This window comes from Rissa tridactyla, chromosome 4 (assembly GCF_028500815.1).
Source record: "Rissa tridactyla isolate bRisTri1 chromosome 4, bRisTri1.patW.cur.20221130, whole genome shotgun sequence".
In the NCBI taxonomy this organism is placed as follows: domain Eukaryota; kingdom Metazoa; phylum Chordata; class Aves; order Charadriiformes; family Laridae; genus Rissa; species Rissa tridactyla.
Window position 1 is genome coordinate 44968318 of NC_071469.1, and position 14994 is coordinate 44983311.

At 43.7% G+C, this 14994-nt stretch overlaps 1 protein-coding gene across 6 annotated transcripts in view; it reads left to right on the top strand.

The window, feature by feature from the left end:
* Window positions 1-229: 229 nt before the first annotated feature.
* RPAP1 (RNA polymerase II associated protein 1) overlaps window positions 230-14994 on the top strand; it is a 44691-nt gene continuing 29926 nt past the window's right edge. For 2 of the 6 annotated variants that reach the window (XR_008466377.1, XM_054201120.1), the window contains exons 1-7: window positions 789-824; window positions 5205-5484; window positions 7139-7287; window positions 7843-7935; window positions 9289-9469; window positions 11540-11716; window positions 14732-14938. Coding sequence is in view for 1 of the 6 variants with exons in the window: in XM_054201120.1 (XP_054057095.1) it covers window positions 5295-5484; window positions 7139-7287; window positions 7843-7935; window positions 9289-9469; window positions 11540-11716; window positions 14732-14938 (997 nt within the window). In the remaining 5 variants the exon portion in view is untranslated. Of the gene's footprint in view, window positions 289-786; window positions 825-5204; window positions 5485-7138; window positions 7288-7842; window positions 7936-9288; window positions 9470-11539; window positions 11717-14731; window positions 14939-14994 lie in introns of those variants that run through there. The other 4 variants (XR_008466378.1, XR_008466379.1, XR_008466380.1 and 1 more) reach the window with 4 other exon arrangements.

Genomic DNA, 14994 nt, shown 5'->3' on the forward strand with positions numbered 1-14994 from the left:
AGCAGCGGGCGGCCTCCCCACACCTTGTCCGCGGTCAGCGAGGGAGCCGACACGGGACCTGTCTCAGGGTCACATCGAGACTGTACCCGCTGGGCCACTCCGCGCGCACACCCCGCGGAGAAACCTCATGCACACCGCGACCGAAAGCCCTGAGGGAGGGGAAAATGGCGCCGCTCCGCCCCTGCCAGCGGATTCAGGGGCAAGAGGAAGTGACGTCTCTCCGGGCGGAAGTAGCTGCCGCGGGGCTGGGCGGAAGCGCTGGCGGAGAGCGGCGCGGCCCGAGCGCAGGTGAGGCGCCGCCCGAGCTGAGGGGGTGGTGGGGCCTTCCCGCCCCCCACCCCCCCCGCCCAGGTCTTGGGGGTGCGAGGTCCCCTGGGACGGCGGAGATAGGCTAGGTCTCGCTCGGGACAGCCAGCGGGGCCACAGAGCTTCGCCTTTACTATGTGAGGAGGAGCTCGGCTACAGGCGCCGTGCGGCCCCCGGGGCAGCGGCCGTGCCCCCCAGGCCTGCTCTGCTGCGGGGCCCTGTTTCGCCGAGTCCCTCCCCCGAGCAGTTCCCCGTCAGGGAGAGGCCTCGCTGGGCCCCTGGGCTTAGTCTACGTGTGCGTCTTTAAGGCTTCGATTCAGACTTGTTTAGGGAAAGCCCATGAGGGCTGTGAGCGCGGTGGGAGCGTCGGGACACATCAGCTCTTTAGTTTGTTAATGGCAGCTCGTTGCTTTTAATTTTATCTTGTGCTGTGCTGGTGCTTCTTTGTTGCAGAGACTCTTCAGGCAAGCTGGGGAAAGCAGTGCTTCCTGAGACAAGGCGCTGTATGTGTGTACGTGGTATGTGCCTGACAGGCAAAGAAACAGTCACAGAGTCTTATGTGACCAGCGTGAGCTGTGGAGTCTCTTTGAAGAGTCATTCTTGCAGCCTTTGACTGTGATTTTCCTTCTGGGAGGAGGGTCTTTACAAGTATCTGCCTTCTCTATAGCAGATTAAAGTTGCCACCTGTCTTGTCAAACCTAGATGTTTTAGACTGTGAGTCATTGCAGTATTGTCTGCAGAAGGCATTTTTGTGACAGAGGAGAGCATGCACATCACCGTTTTGCAAAGTAGACAAGAGCCTCAAGTGAGGCTTTTATTGACTGCACATCTAGACCAGAGAAATTGTACTTTTCCATTGACTGCTGAGCTGCCTTGGAGAGGCTGAGATGTGGCTACGCTTCTCCTTTTAATTCCCTATCTTAACCAACAAGGTCTGAAGAAATATGCTAATTTGAGGCACTGATTTGATAGCAGGTCCTGGTATTCTTCTTTTACCCCTAACTGATAACTTCAACAAAATAATGCAAAATTGCAGACTTGAGGGTGGGGGAAAAAAATTGACAGGGTTTAGAAATCAGTATGAGTCAGAGATGACTCTGCTTTTACATGTACTTGCTACCTTTTTGCTTTTAACTGTGTCTAGTTCATGGCTGCTGTGGTGATGTAAGTGTCTCCCATGGGCTGTAGGCTTCTGCTGCTGCAGACGAAAAATGGATTGTAAATGCACAAGAGCTAGAATAAAATAAAAATCATAGTGGTGTTGGATTGTATCAAGTAAGTACAGTTTTTTATAGCCTGGTGGCACCTGTAAAAACCTTGGACAGCAGCGGCGTGGTACTTTGCTCAAACAGATGCTGTGCCAGATTCTTATGTTGTTTTATGTCTGCTGAGAGTGGCATCAGAGGTTGGTAATATACGCCTCAGAAACTTAAATGCTGCTTCTGGAAACCGTTGGAAGAGTATTATAAACCTCAGCTTTTCTGTAAAGTAAATGCCATCCTCTGTGAAACATTGGTGCTGCATTAATTGGTGATTAGGGTCCCTTACTGTCCTAATTGGCCTTCCTTCTTAGGCTTACACTTGAGATGAAGTTGGTTAATCCAAAAGTGTATCTTGGTACTTGAAGCAGTCTGTGGCTTTACTGCCTTCTGTGCTTTTTGTGTCTTCTTTTAGTCTGTCTTAGACCACTGGTCCCAGCTACATTTGTAATACTTCCTGCATCACTGACAGGCTTTTCTAACAGTATCCATAGAAAGTCCAAAGCATGACAGAAAACTATTGAGACTCTTCGTGCAGACAGAGGATACAACAGCAGATCATAGTGTATTCACATAATCACTATGTTCTGGTGTGTGTAGGCGCTCATGGTCCTTTGACAGCGTTTCTGATCCCTTACATGCATTCATAGGACAATATTCTTGGCAGGTTGCATATGGTGGTCCCTCTAGGCAGTTTGCGATTAGCTTTTAAGTAGCCAGTTGCAAGACGGGGGATAACCAGACTATATGATGTTGATCATCAGTAGTGTGTTATTTTTCTTGCCTGTTTTCTCTGAGCACTGATGGATAAGAATTATTCCTTGTGATGGCCAGGTAAGCATTGCTAATGGGCATAGATGGCTTCCAGAGGGAACGGAAAAAGGTACGATTAGAAAACAAACTATTTTCACTGCATTCTGTCTGTCTGCAAGTGCTATATGTATATAAGCAATTTCTAGCTTATTGGAGCGCAGAAGGACCAAGTCAAAGGCCTTGATTGTATTAAGTTTCTAGGCTCAGTTAGAACGTGGAATGCACACATTTAAAGCTCTTATCTATTTTTGCACCAGACTAATGCCCACCTCTGTATTACCATCGTGTAGCGCTCTATATTTGGGTGGCCTCTATATCCATGTGGAAGAAGGAGTGACTTTGAGGAAATGGTTCCTGGAACAACATCTAACCTCTTTAGGAAATGACTGCATAGTTGGCTTCTTGTGCCTGACAGTTCCCCAGACAAATGAAGACAGTTTCAAGGCCTGCTTTATTTTTGTTGGATGTTTTTAATATGCAGAGACTCGGACGAGTGTATGTACATGCCTGTGTGGAAGAGGCTTGTTGCAGAGAGATTAGCAGCACACTTTGCTTATAACTGGGTGTTTTGTGTCTGTTAATCCTAGCATCATCCTCATTTGGGCTTTGAAGCCTGTGATGATAGGGCATGAAACACCTGGCTTCTGATGTGTGTGGTGTTACTTATGCATATCAAAGAGGGACCTATCAACTGAAGTGTGACTATTGGAGCCCCTGTTGTGGCAGAAAGCTCCATAAATAAAGAGCAAATAGGTGCATGCTTCTGCTAGGAATGCACAAAAAAGGAGCTGTCTGCAGAAGTTGCGATTTTTGCTGTGCAGTTGCAAGGGAACTGGGCTGAATGGAATGCAGAAGCATTCTCAACATCAGTCAGAACCGCAATGACATGCCAGGTGTTTTTGTGTTAAGCTCTTCTCCGACTGTAGCAAGGCACCATAGCAGCGTGCTCCCTTCCCTTCCTGCCCTGAAGTAGCCTTTGCTGGTGGCTGTGTTCCACAGATGTCCTTGAGAGTGTTGGCAGAGAAGTCTGGCATTTTCACTGTGTGCCGGGGGAGGGTTTTATTGTTCAGAGGGTACAGGGAAGTTCCCCTTGCTGCTCCTTGTGCCATATGTGGGCTTGATGTAAATGGAATTTGTTGTTCTGGGACTCTTGAGCTGATAGCTTTCATTAAGGTCAGTGTTTTGAGATGTCTGAAATTGAGCAACTAACTCATGATGCTGGCATCAGATGAAGAGGTCTGGTTCCTTAGTCGTGAAGTGCTGAAGTGAATGGAGTCCCCAGAAATCTCGAAACCTCTGAAAATCCACTTTGGTTTGGTGCACAAAATTCTTAAGTCTGAATGGTTTTAGTCCAGCTTTTGCACAAAATGAGGGGCAGGAAAAAGAATTTCAGTGGGTCTTACGTGGTTGGTGGTTTTATACTAAGGCCTTGATTTAAAAAAAAAAATAAAAAACACCAAAAAAAATGCCAATCACCAAATATAAAACTCCCTTGGACCTCTTTGTGCTCATCGAACCAGCAGCATCGCATCTAACCAGCCTTCATCAAGAACGAGATCCCTGAAAAGGGTATAAATATTCCAAATGTAGGTCATAAATACTGCATGAGGCAATTCTTCTGTCTGTTCGCATCTTTCCCACAAGGTATCTCCCCACACATTTTACAATAAAGTATGATAATAGCGTAAGAAAAAACATTCACTTCAGGGCAGTGGCTATTCCTACACAATGACAGAACTTTGTTTTGGTCTGAGATTAAGACAGAGATTCACTTCCAAGCCTTGCATTTTCTCCTGCGTACAGCTATCCATATGGCAGATAATTGTATTTTTAAAAACCCATAGCCACTTCCCTTTCCAGCCTCCCAACAAATCATCAAGTTCTGATGGGCTTTTAAAAGTGGAAGAGATCAAATATGTACAAAATATTTCAACATACCAAGTGTGGGAGGGTGTCAAGTCTGTAGCATTAGTGCTGATCAGTGATTCAATTAATGTGAAATGTATTTGCAAACACTTTACTTGCTGCCTGCGAGAAATGGATTGACAGTCCCAGGCTCTGGGAATAAGAGGTGAGGAGTAATATGCATGAGTATTTTCATGCCCAGTAGATGGGAAATGGAATAGTTGCCTTCATAGTAACTTCTCGTATGCACAGGGGTAAAAGTCTTTATAAATACCACCCTTGGCTTTCAACCCCAAACTGGCCTGGGCAGTGAATGAAAATGTTTGGAAATAGCATGGTTTCTGCCAATAAGAGGGCAGTGAAAGAATGAGAGAGAACAAAAGCAGGAGAACTAGATAAGGAAGAAAAACTTTTTTCACTTGGGAGATTTGAGTGAGAAGGAGAGCGGAGTCAGTGAGACTGAGTGGACAGGCTCTTGCATCCTGACGGAGATGCTAATGCTAGGATCCTGAGAAGACCGTATGCTGAAGGGAGGAGGTTTGCATGCTACTGTGCCTCTGATGTTCTTGGTTGGTGTTGACATCAGAGTAAGTCAGCACTTGTTGTCTTGGACCAGGTGCTTCTCTGGCTTTGCAAATCCAAGGCCGTGTTGTTGGCATTCTGGCAGCGATACACTTGTTGGCTAGCTTTTTGCTGGATGGATGCCATTCTGCTCCCAGCTGGCTGGTACACCAGGTGTTGAGTTGTCTAGTAGTGTGTTATTTGGCAATGAAGAACAAGGTAAACAGTTTGTCTGTGACTCTGGTACAACTAGTCGTGTCCTGGGGTGATCCTGAAGTATGGTGGCTGCAGTATGTACAGGAACAGCAGAGTGAGACAAAAATTAATAGTTTTCCCTTGCTGTCCCCATTCTCTCTCCAGGAAATCCAGTTCTGTAACCAGTTTTCCACGTCTTCAATAGGTTCCATGTGAACAACACACAGGGCTGGGCTCCAAGAGCAAGAAGGCAGGATGTTGTCACGACCAAAGCCTGGGGAGTCCGAGGCAGACCTGCTGCACTTTCAAAACCAGTTCCTGGCAGCCAGAGCTTCACCTGCAGTGAAGATTGTGAAGAAAGCCGACAAGAGGAAGGGGGAGGAAGGCAGCACAGATGCTGAGAGACCCCCACTGCAGGACTGCAAGGATGTAGTGATGTTGGATGGTAATTCCCCTTGTGCAGTTCTTTGAATTACTAGGTTTCTCGGTTTCTTTCAGTGTTCCTCAGTGCTTGCCCTTTTGCATCCCTCTCAACCCAGTGTTGCTTTTCCCCTGCATGTGTGTCCTCCTTGCAGTATTCTTTGTTCGTAGCCTTGTGTCCTGGTTTGAGCAACACAGGATTAATTTCTCTTTCAGGATTTTTACTTTTCAGTAAGGTCTCTTATAATGCTAGGGAAAACTGCATTTTTAGAAGACTCCAGTGTCTGAATTTGTGAAAATATTTACTTTATAGCCAGCTATGCTATGTGGGTTTCAAGGTCTTGGTGTTTTCAAGCTAGCCAGGTGCAAGGATGAGGAGGAGTGAGACCCAGGCACTTGACCTGAGCTGGCTATTTCATACTATTAGTGTCACATTCAGTATAAATAAGAAAATTTGCTGAGGAGTCTCACTCTTCCTTGATGGCTGCCACCTTGAGAACTTCTTGCCCTGGTGCTGGACCCCTGAGCCCTTCCCTTTCTCCCGAAGCTGTAGCACTCAGTGTCCAACATTTGCTGTCCACTGCTGGGAGTGCACAGCTTCCTGCTGATAGAATTGGCTGAGTATAATCCTTTATATTTTATATTGATATCGGGATCAATATTGGTTCTTTAGTATTATTGTTAATTATTTAGTATTATTCTATTAAACCTGTTCATATTGCAACCCTCAGGTTTCCTTGTTTTTCCCATTCCCCTTTCTGGGCGGGGAGTGATCATCGGATGATAAGATAATTGTCTAAATGACAATAAATTGTTGCATGTTCTTCAAACTGTAGCACCTTGTTGGAAAACGCACTTGTCCAATGCTAGTAGCATCCAGTAGAACCACCTTCCCAACATAATACCTTTGTCTACATTGATCAGCTGTCTGTGGTACCTTGCCAGCCTCAACGCAAGAGGTGTTTTCTGTGATTTGTACCCATTGGACACTCAGTGCTTATTTTGCCATCTATCCAGACCCTGTTCTCAGTCAGTGTCTTTGAGATTTAGCTCTGCTAACAGCTCCAGCTTTCAGCCAGCAGGTTTGGCTTGATAAGCCTCCTTCCTGTGGTTTTGTTTTCCTCTGTCAGTAGTAACTGTAACACTTCTGTCATGTGCTTAATATTCTCAGAAGCTCAAGGTGCTTTCTTAAAAGCAAGAATTTAAATCTTGCAGTGTTTAGTTCCAGTTAAGGAAATACAATTCCAGTTTATACATTGTGAAAAGGTGGTCTTGCTCATGATCATACAAATCAATCACTGTTAGAGCTGACAGTGGAAATGTGCTTTTCTGTGTCTGAACACAACGTGCAAGGACACTATCTGTTTCTGCACAGCTTTGCTTCTTCCCTTAATACTTGCAGTCAGGCCTCACTACCCTTTCCTGCTTATGCAGCTCTTTAAGAAGACCTTGGTGCCAATACATAAATAATAAAATTCTTGAGCATGTTTCTCACCACTAGCCAGCACAAGTCAGAGATAGAGGACTCTTAATTAATTGTCTTACTGCTTCCTCATCTTTGTTTCTCATCAAAGCAATAATAGGTGCTATTAGGGAGCCTTTGGTCTAGTACCTATTGCACAGTAGTTATATTTGAGTAACTTGAGTGCTTTTTTTTTCTTATTCCTTCCTCTCCCCAGATTTTCCTGATACTCTCCCAGCTCTAACTCCAGCTCCTCCAAAAAAGTCCAAGATTAAAAGTGCCTGTGTCCACTTCGAGGATGAAGATCCAGAGGAAAGACTGGAGAGTCATGATCAACACATTACGGCAGTCTTCAGCAAAATTATTGTATGTCTGGTTTTTATGTGATAGTGTAGTGTGTTTTTTTGGAATGCTGTGAACTAAGCAGTCGACAGGGATGAAGGGTTCTCTTGCTGCTTTTTATTTCTACAGTGTAATGAAGCACTTGTAGCACTGTAGACCAGTGTCCTGGGGCACCTTGAAAGAAAAAGGTCTTTGGGTATATTTTTGCTGTCAGTTAAATGTGGGTTTGAATCTGCTTTCCAGTCCAGACTGCCTACAGGTCACATTGCTTGCCTGCAGGCATGTGCTTTAGTGTGGATTTGGCTGAGTTTATGGACTTTCTAAGGGAGACATTCTCATTCTCTGCACTGGCCCAGGTTTTCCTTTAGCTGATTCTTTGAGTGGTGTGTGGAGTTTGGCAGCCCAGCCTTTTGGAAAGTAGCCTCACTTTGGCTCTAATTAAGCACAAGGTACTTTGAGCCTGATGGTGATGTAGCAGAAAGCTTGGGAGCTGCAGAGCTGAGTCCTGTCTTAGCTAAATGGTATAAACATGTCTCAGTGTTGCAATGGTTTCTACATGGTTTAAATTTTTTGCTGCAGGAGCGAGACACAAGTGCAGTAGCAGTAACCATGCCAGTGCCCACGGGAGACCCATTTCCAAGGACATTTCACCGCTCTGAGATAAAAAGTGAGGTAAGATTGGGAGCAGTTGTTTTATGCTACCTTCATTAGCTATTAAAAATTCCCCATTACAAAGCCTAATGCTTGATGGGTGGTAGGGCTCAGAATAAGTGACTCGGCATGCTGGAGATAGGAGCTGGCTCAACGTATCTCTGGCGTTGCCACCTTAGCGTAGGAGAGAGTTCTCCTACCCACCTGCCATCAAGTAGGCAGTCCATACCCTGCGGTTAAATAATATTGGAATCCTTTTGGTTTAGGAACAAAGGCGACCCCCTTCTTTAATGAGGTGGATCAAATCTCACTGTTGTGGTAGGGTTGCTGCATGTTTTACTCTGAGGAACAAACTCTTGTTAATTTGTCCACCGGGTTTGGTTAAGTCTGTACTTTTGAAGTTGTACCAGATTCCTTCCAGCATGATATTTGAGTAGGGTTGCACAGATTACCTCTTGAAACTTTTTGGATTTTGACATTTTTTTTTTTCTGAGGCTGTAAAACTGGAAACCATGGCTGCTATCAGACATTGCTATAGTAGCAAGAGCTGCTAGCTGAGTGGGAGTCAGATGCTGGGAATTGGATATGTTGTTGATAGCTGTGGTTGCTTTGAAGAGGTAGCTTGTTTAGAAGGACAGCTTTTTTTGAAAGGAGAGAGTAATACTTTTTAAACTACCAGTTTGGTTTACCTGACGCAGGAGTGCATAGAGCAGCTACCAAATATTCAGACTGCCTTTTAAGCTGCTTCTCTGGACTGAGGACATACAAAGTTGTTGTTTGTTTTTTTTTTTTTTTTGCTTAGTCTGCTGTGGATTTCCTGTGCAAGGCTGTTTAGAGCCGTGCACTTCCATCGCCTAGACAAGCAGCAGAGTAATTTAGTCAGGATTATTTTAGCGCCACTTGCCCACTTCTTACTGTGTAAATCTCTTCACCCTGCTGCTCTCTAATCACCTTATAAGAAGCCTTTTTCAAGCATGTGGTGAGCACAGTACAGTACAGCCCCATTTATCCTCAGAAATGCAAAGTATTAAGCTATGCATGGTTTCCAAACAGCAGGAATGCTGGAACTGTTGTGTTTGGTGATATTTTAGGTGTACTTGCTTGACTTGAATTCTCTTATAATTAATCATCTTCCTTCTCTGGGTAGCAAAACAATTCACATTTTTGTTTCTCTGTCCTAGCATTAAACCGTGTGTTAAAAAAAGAATAGCACAAGCACAGAAAAGGGCATGCGGCTGCCAGCAGCTTCTCTGTGTCGTGTCCCAGAGTCTGATCTGAGGGTGTCTTTGGGATCAGATCTATACATTTGTTAGTGGCAGGTGTGAGGGGGAGTGTGGAGAAGAAAGTGGTGACACATGGCTTCCCTGTTTGCAGGTGAAGGTGGGATCTGGTAGAAAAAGCATCTTTGCACAAAAGATGGCAGCGAGAAGAGCTGCTGAAAGGGCAGCAACAACTCCCTCTGCTGCCGAGTGCGTGCAAATAAAATCAGCTGCTCCAGATGCCCTGGATCCTGAGGGATCAACAGGAGAGGCACCTCTCCCCAGCATCAGGGAGGGTAAGTGAAGAAGGTTCTACTTATCCGGTCTACTGTATTTACATCACCTTAGTAATCATAACATCAGTGTGCCTTATTTTTAAATTAGGGTTGCGCTGTTGTCCTCTGTTCAGGAATTCTCAAGGTTGCTTGGAATGTCTGTGGCATGACAAAGATTTGAAATGGTCTGAGACTCAAATTAACGTTCAAAAAATTGTGTTAGCCTTCTCACTGATTTCCTTTTTGCTTCACACAGGGACAAACAGATTTATTTTTCAAGGTTCTTGTCTTCCTTTTCCTCTCTCTTTGTTATATGTAAATTTTTTCTCATTTCATCATTGATTTCCATAATTTTAGGAATAGGGTTGTTCTTGTGTCTGATGAAGGTGTTTGAGACCACTGTGATGCAGGTTCCCGCTCCTGCCTAGAAGCTGAAAGCTCAGTCTTCCATCCCCAGATCTGCTGCCATGAGACTGTGACTTTGCTCCATAAGGAATTCTGTGAGGCAGTACTGATGAGTCAGTGCCACCTCCAGCAGTTGCTTGTCTGACAGGAAAGATGTGTGACAAGGAAAGATGAAACCAATTCAACTGGTACCAGCATCTCCGGGCTTGCTTTTTTTTTTTTTTTTTTAATGGCTTGTCGGTCCTGTTTGCTTAGGACCACCATTTGTCTGCGTTTTTCCCTGACAATGTCTTTTTCACATTGAAATAGAGGCTCGATGTCATTTGAGGGTTATTGCGGTTTGGCTAAGGTTTCTGTCTGCCTTGAGCCCTGTCAGAGAATTGGTAAGAGAACCCCAAGATGTGCCATGCGTGCAAAAATCCACCATCCAAGTCAATATACTGTGCTTACTGTATATCCTGTTACAGTCATGCATGTGTACTCCTGTCCTGTCACAACCCTACGGCTGTGATCCTCGTGAAGTAGAACGCTTTCAAAATGCAGTAGCACAACAGATGGATCAGAAAATGGCCTGGCCTCCTCAGGAATATTGTTGCAGCAGGATCCCTAGAAGCAAGAGGAGAAGAGGGGGGCGGTGGTGGTGCTGCATTTCTTGTAGTAACAAAGTGTTTGTGCCTGGTAACCCTCAGCTCACTTGTTGATGGTGGGAAACTTACTGAATCTTTTACCAGGTCACTCTGGCTTCTCATATCTTTCTGCTCAATGTGCAAGGCAACTTCTGTGGAAATGACATCAAGCCTTGCTGATGTTGTGATGAGCGTTATTACTGCTGTTTGAACAGGTGTTTGATGCTTTCAGGGTTGGCTGGTTTAGGGTCATAGGGGTGTTCCAAGTCATTATAAGGAGCATATGAACAAAACATAAGGAATGAAGCCACTAAGTCAGGTCCTTGTATAGGTCCTCGGCTACAGGGTGGCTGGAGGGTCACTCTGATCAAAGGAACGTGTTACCTTGCTGCTAGAGTTAAATGAAATGGGACTTTAAAAAGAATTTAGATCAGGTGATAAAGGAGACTTGATTTTGTTCAGGGTAGGAAAAATGAGCCCTCGTGCTGGAACTTCTAATACGTTTAGCCCTTAAAGGTGAATGCAGGACATTGTTATAAGCAAACATGCCTGTGTTAAGAATGGATCCGGTATTGCTCCAGAAACTGGGCTACATAGTATTTTAATTATCTGTCTCACTCAACACATATTTACTAGGTTATGGTTCATCTGACATACAAATGTGCGTTCAGGTTTTCTTGGGCAGAGAAAGAATCTAGTATTAACTAACTTGGAAGAATGCTCTCACTCATGAATTGTGAATTATGCTCCAATTAACTTTTTCTTGCTGTTGCTTTGCATTAAAGAAACAAAATTCCGTTCCCCCATCCCTCCCTTAACTCCTAAGAAACAAGGTGGAAATGGGATTTTGTTGTGACATGGGATGAAAGTCCAAATATTTTAATTTGGTTTGAAGCTAAACTAAACTTCTTTACTTGTAGTATTTTAACTCATCTACCAATGTAAAAAAAAAAAAAAAGGAAAAAAGAAATTATGCGAGCCTGGTAATGATAAAATTGAGATACATTCATAATGCTGTAGAACCTAAGTCACTAACTGCTTTCTCTGTTGGATCTTATAGATAAAGCTGGTGACTTTCTGACCTCTCAACGGCCTTGTCTCATAACGGGAGAGGGTCTTGGAAGCCAAAAGAGCGAGGAGGAAGCTCAAGCTATTCACAAAGAGAACTTGGAGAAGCTGCAGTCCATGTCTGAGGAAGAGATACTGCAGGAGCAGGAAAAGCTTCTGGCTCAGCTGGGTACGTGCTTCCCAGGGTGAATTCTCCTAGAGGCATGGAAGTGTACTGAATGTGTAGGTGTCCTGAAGTCTTACCAAATTCACAGATTGAAGATGGGAGCTTGGAATTCCTGTTCACTGCGTACGTGGATGATCTAGCTTCCATGTCACTTCAGTAGCTTATGAGTAAGATTAAATGTGAAAGAATTAGAGCGCTTATTCCTCATTGAGAGGGGGCTTAGCTTAAGTCTGTCTTGTCTCCCCTTTGGTGTGGGATAAGATGGTCCATGCACTTTGTTACTTTGCACATCAAATACACGTTTACATATACATGTATTGAGGTCCTAAAATGTAGTTCTCTGAAGCAGATAAGAAAGCAAAGCTATTATTAGGATGGCTGTAGCAATGCTGAGGTGAGAGAGAGCCCTTGGTCTTGCCCTCCAAAATACCTATGGGCCGGAACTGTCAGTATGTGGTTAGGGGAAACGTGTGGGCGATTTGAAGTCAAATCTGTACTTGGTAGAGCAGAAGAACTTACAACTAGTCTCAAACTTCTCAAAAAAGTGTTTTAATTACCTGACTGTTGGGTGCAGGGGTGTGGTCTCTGGTTTGGAGCCCTGTCTGCAGTCATGCTCTGGGAATGTCTGTTACTGACAGCTGATGACAAGATGGGCGTGAACACTGAGTGTGGTATGTTTGATAAGACTTATGTGATCTAGGGCACTGTAAAAGTTGTTGGTATCGGTTTCAATAATTTTTGTATGCAGGCTTTGATCATTGATTTCAATGGTTTTTGAAGAGCAGACATACAGATGTGGGTTCCAGACAAGGGCTTTTAAAAGTCTCATCATTTCGGATTCTCTAGCATCAAATTTGGATGTGAGTGGCATTTTAGATGCATGTCTCTTGGGGATTTAGCTTAAAGATCATATTAATGGTCTTGACCTCAGTCCAAGCAGCCTGCGTATAACTGGAAAGGTGGCAAAGGAACTGTGCAAAATGATTGTAGACAGAATCTTTAAGCACATCTTTCACTGAGAGAGCTAAGCTCTCCAAACTACCTGAGGTGAAAAAAAATAATATTTTTTTAAACTTCACTGCTTATAACAATGGTATGTATATGAAAAATACCTTGTTTACGCACTTTCTTCTTGTGACTGATTTGTGATCTTTGCTCCTTGTCCCCACCTCTCTGGCCTTTGTGATATTAGTGAAGTGAATGCTTAGGGAGTTTTAAAAGGATAGGATTTATTTTAAGTATTTCTGAACAATAAATTATTTTCTAGAACAATGTGTTTGTTTATATGCCCTATGGGTTAAAATTGTAGATCTTTGTCTTTTAGGCCTTAAGGAAATTGGGAGTAATTTTGGCATTCCCAAAATACCTGTGGTTAGGGAATTATGCATGATGAAGCAACTCCTAAACTAAATTGCTGGCTTACAGATGAACTTGGAAGCTGGACAGGCACAGAGGTGTGGATTAAAGAGACTTTTTCTGCATATTCAGGACGAGAATAATTTGTGGGTGTTTAATGCTGCCCAGCCTCTGAATTAATCTCTTAGTTACGAAGCAGATGAGATTCCATGATGTGGACTATGAGGGTGGGTAGACAATTCCATGCTGGGCAGTGTCTTCAGGGTCTTACTGCTGATACTGTTCTGGTTTTGGTCCTGGAGACTCTGCACAGGAGTAGGCTTACTTTCTGACATACTGTGCACAGATTAATATAATCAATTACTTGTTTCACTGTTTGTGTGAAATGAGGAAGTAATAAATACAGTCTTTTCCTTGCTGTGTACAGTGAAGTGTGAGAAAATGAGAGCTCTGCTTGCAGTCAGGAAAAAATATGGGTGCTTTAATGAGATTGGTCTGAATGCCTGTCCCTCGCCAACTGAGGTTTAAACTGCATCATGAGAGTGTGGGATAATGCGTGTGCAATCACAAGTACGGGATAGATCCCTCCATTATCTTCGAACTGTTTCAGAGACATGGGAGTTGTTTCCTTTTTGGGATGACTTCTCCCAGGTACAGAGCATTTCTGAATTGCTTGACCTTTTGTTGTCCAAAGAATAAATAACCAATGTAGGTGTTATATTCTGTTACTTTATACATCTCTGACACTGCTTATCGGAGTATCTCTGTACCTTTTAGAGGCACAAAGTACAGGCTCTACTGTTCACTTCTGGCATAAGCATCCCAGTGCCATCTTCTAGGTGGAGAATATTCAGAGAGAATGGTGCGCTCCATCAGAAATGACGTGGGATATCTGTAGCAGATCTGAAAGTAAAATGATGATCTTCTGAAATTTTCCTATTTCAGAGCCGTAGGAATATTATCTGTCCTTCAAAACACCCCTACCTCCCAAATGTTCCTAGTTTCCTCCAAAGCATGAAGAGAATGTCCCTGTCTGTTTTCTGTATGTTGTCAGACCATAATTGACTCTCAGGGTGGGGAGTCAGTTCAGAACAAATAAGATCTTCTCCTAACATAATATCTAGACCATGCACTGCAGCTCTAGTGCAGCTCAATAAAGAGCAGGTAATTCTTTTTGTGGTGTCTGTCCGATGTATTCTCGTAGCATTCAGATTGATGCCATGGAGCGGTCCACAGGCAGGGTAGGCAAACTGGGTTCCTCCCATAAATCACAGACCAGAATTCTCTCCACAATGAGTAGTCTTTTTTTAGATGTGCCTTTTCAGTGACAGTAAGGTGGGGGGCGGGGGGACACCAATTATCTCCTTATTTGTAAGTTGGGAGAATAACTAGAATTTTTGTTGTTGCTTTACCTTGAAAGGCATTTATCAGCTCTTTCTGTGCTGTTGCCTTGCTGGTCAGTTGTACCTAGCTTATGTGCTGAAGAAGTCATAAAGCGGTTAAGTGCCTCAGTTTGAAAAGAAGTGACAGTTGGTACAGAATTAGAGGACTTGTGGAATGGGAATCAAAAAGCTAAAACATAAATAGCAGGAGCTATAGGTGTATCAAGTATTTTGAGGCTTTCTGTCACTCCTCTGTCTATCTCTTTGTCAATACTTGCAGATTCCAGTTTAGTGGCCTTCTTAAAGTCACGACGTAGTGGCAATGAAAGCCAAAAAAAGGAATTAAAAATGGAACAGAACAGACTGGAGGAGTTTGTGGAATCTCTGCCTGTGGCTCAGCATGGTGTAGGATCATGTCTTTCCATGCAGGAGTCAGGTCTGGAAGAATCTGTAAGAAAGGAAGAAAACATGAAGGTAGAAATCACAGGTAAGAAACAAAGTGCATGTTGTTAATGTTCTGAACATAAATGTAAGGTTTGTGTG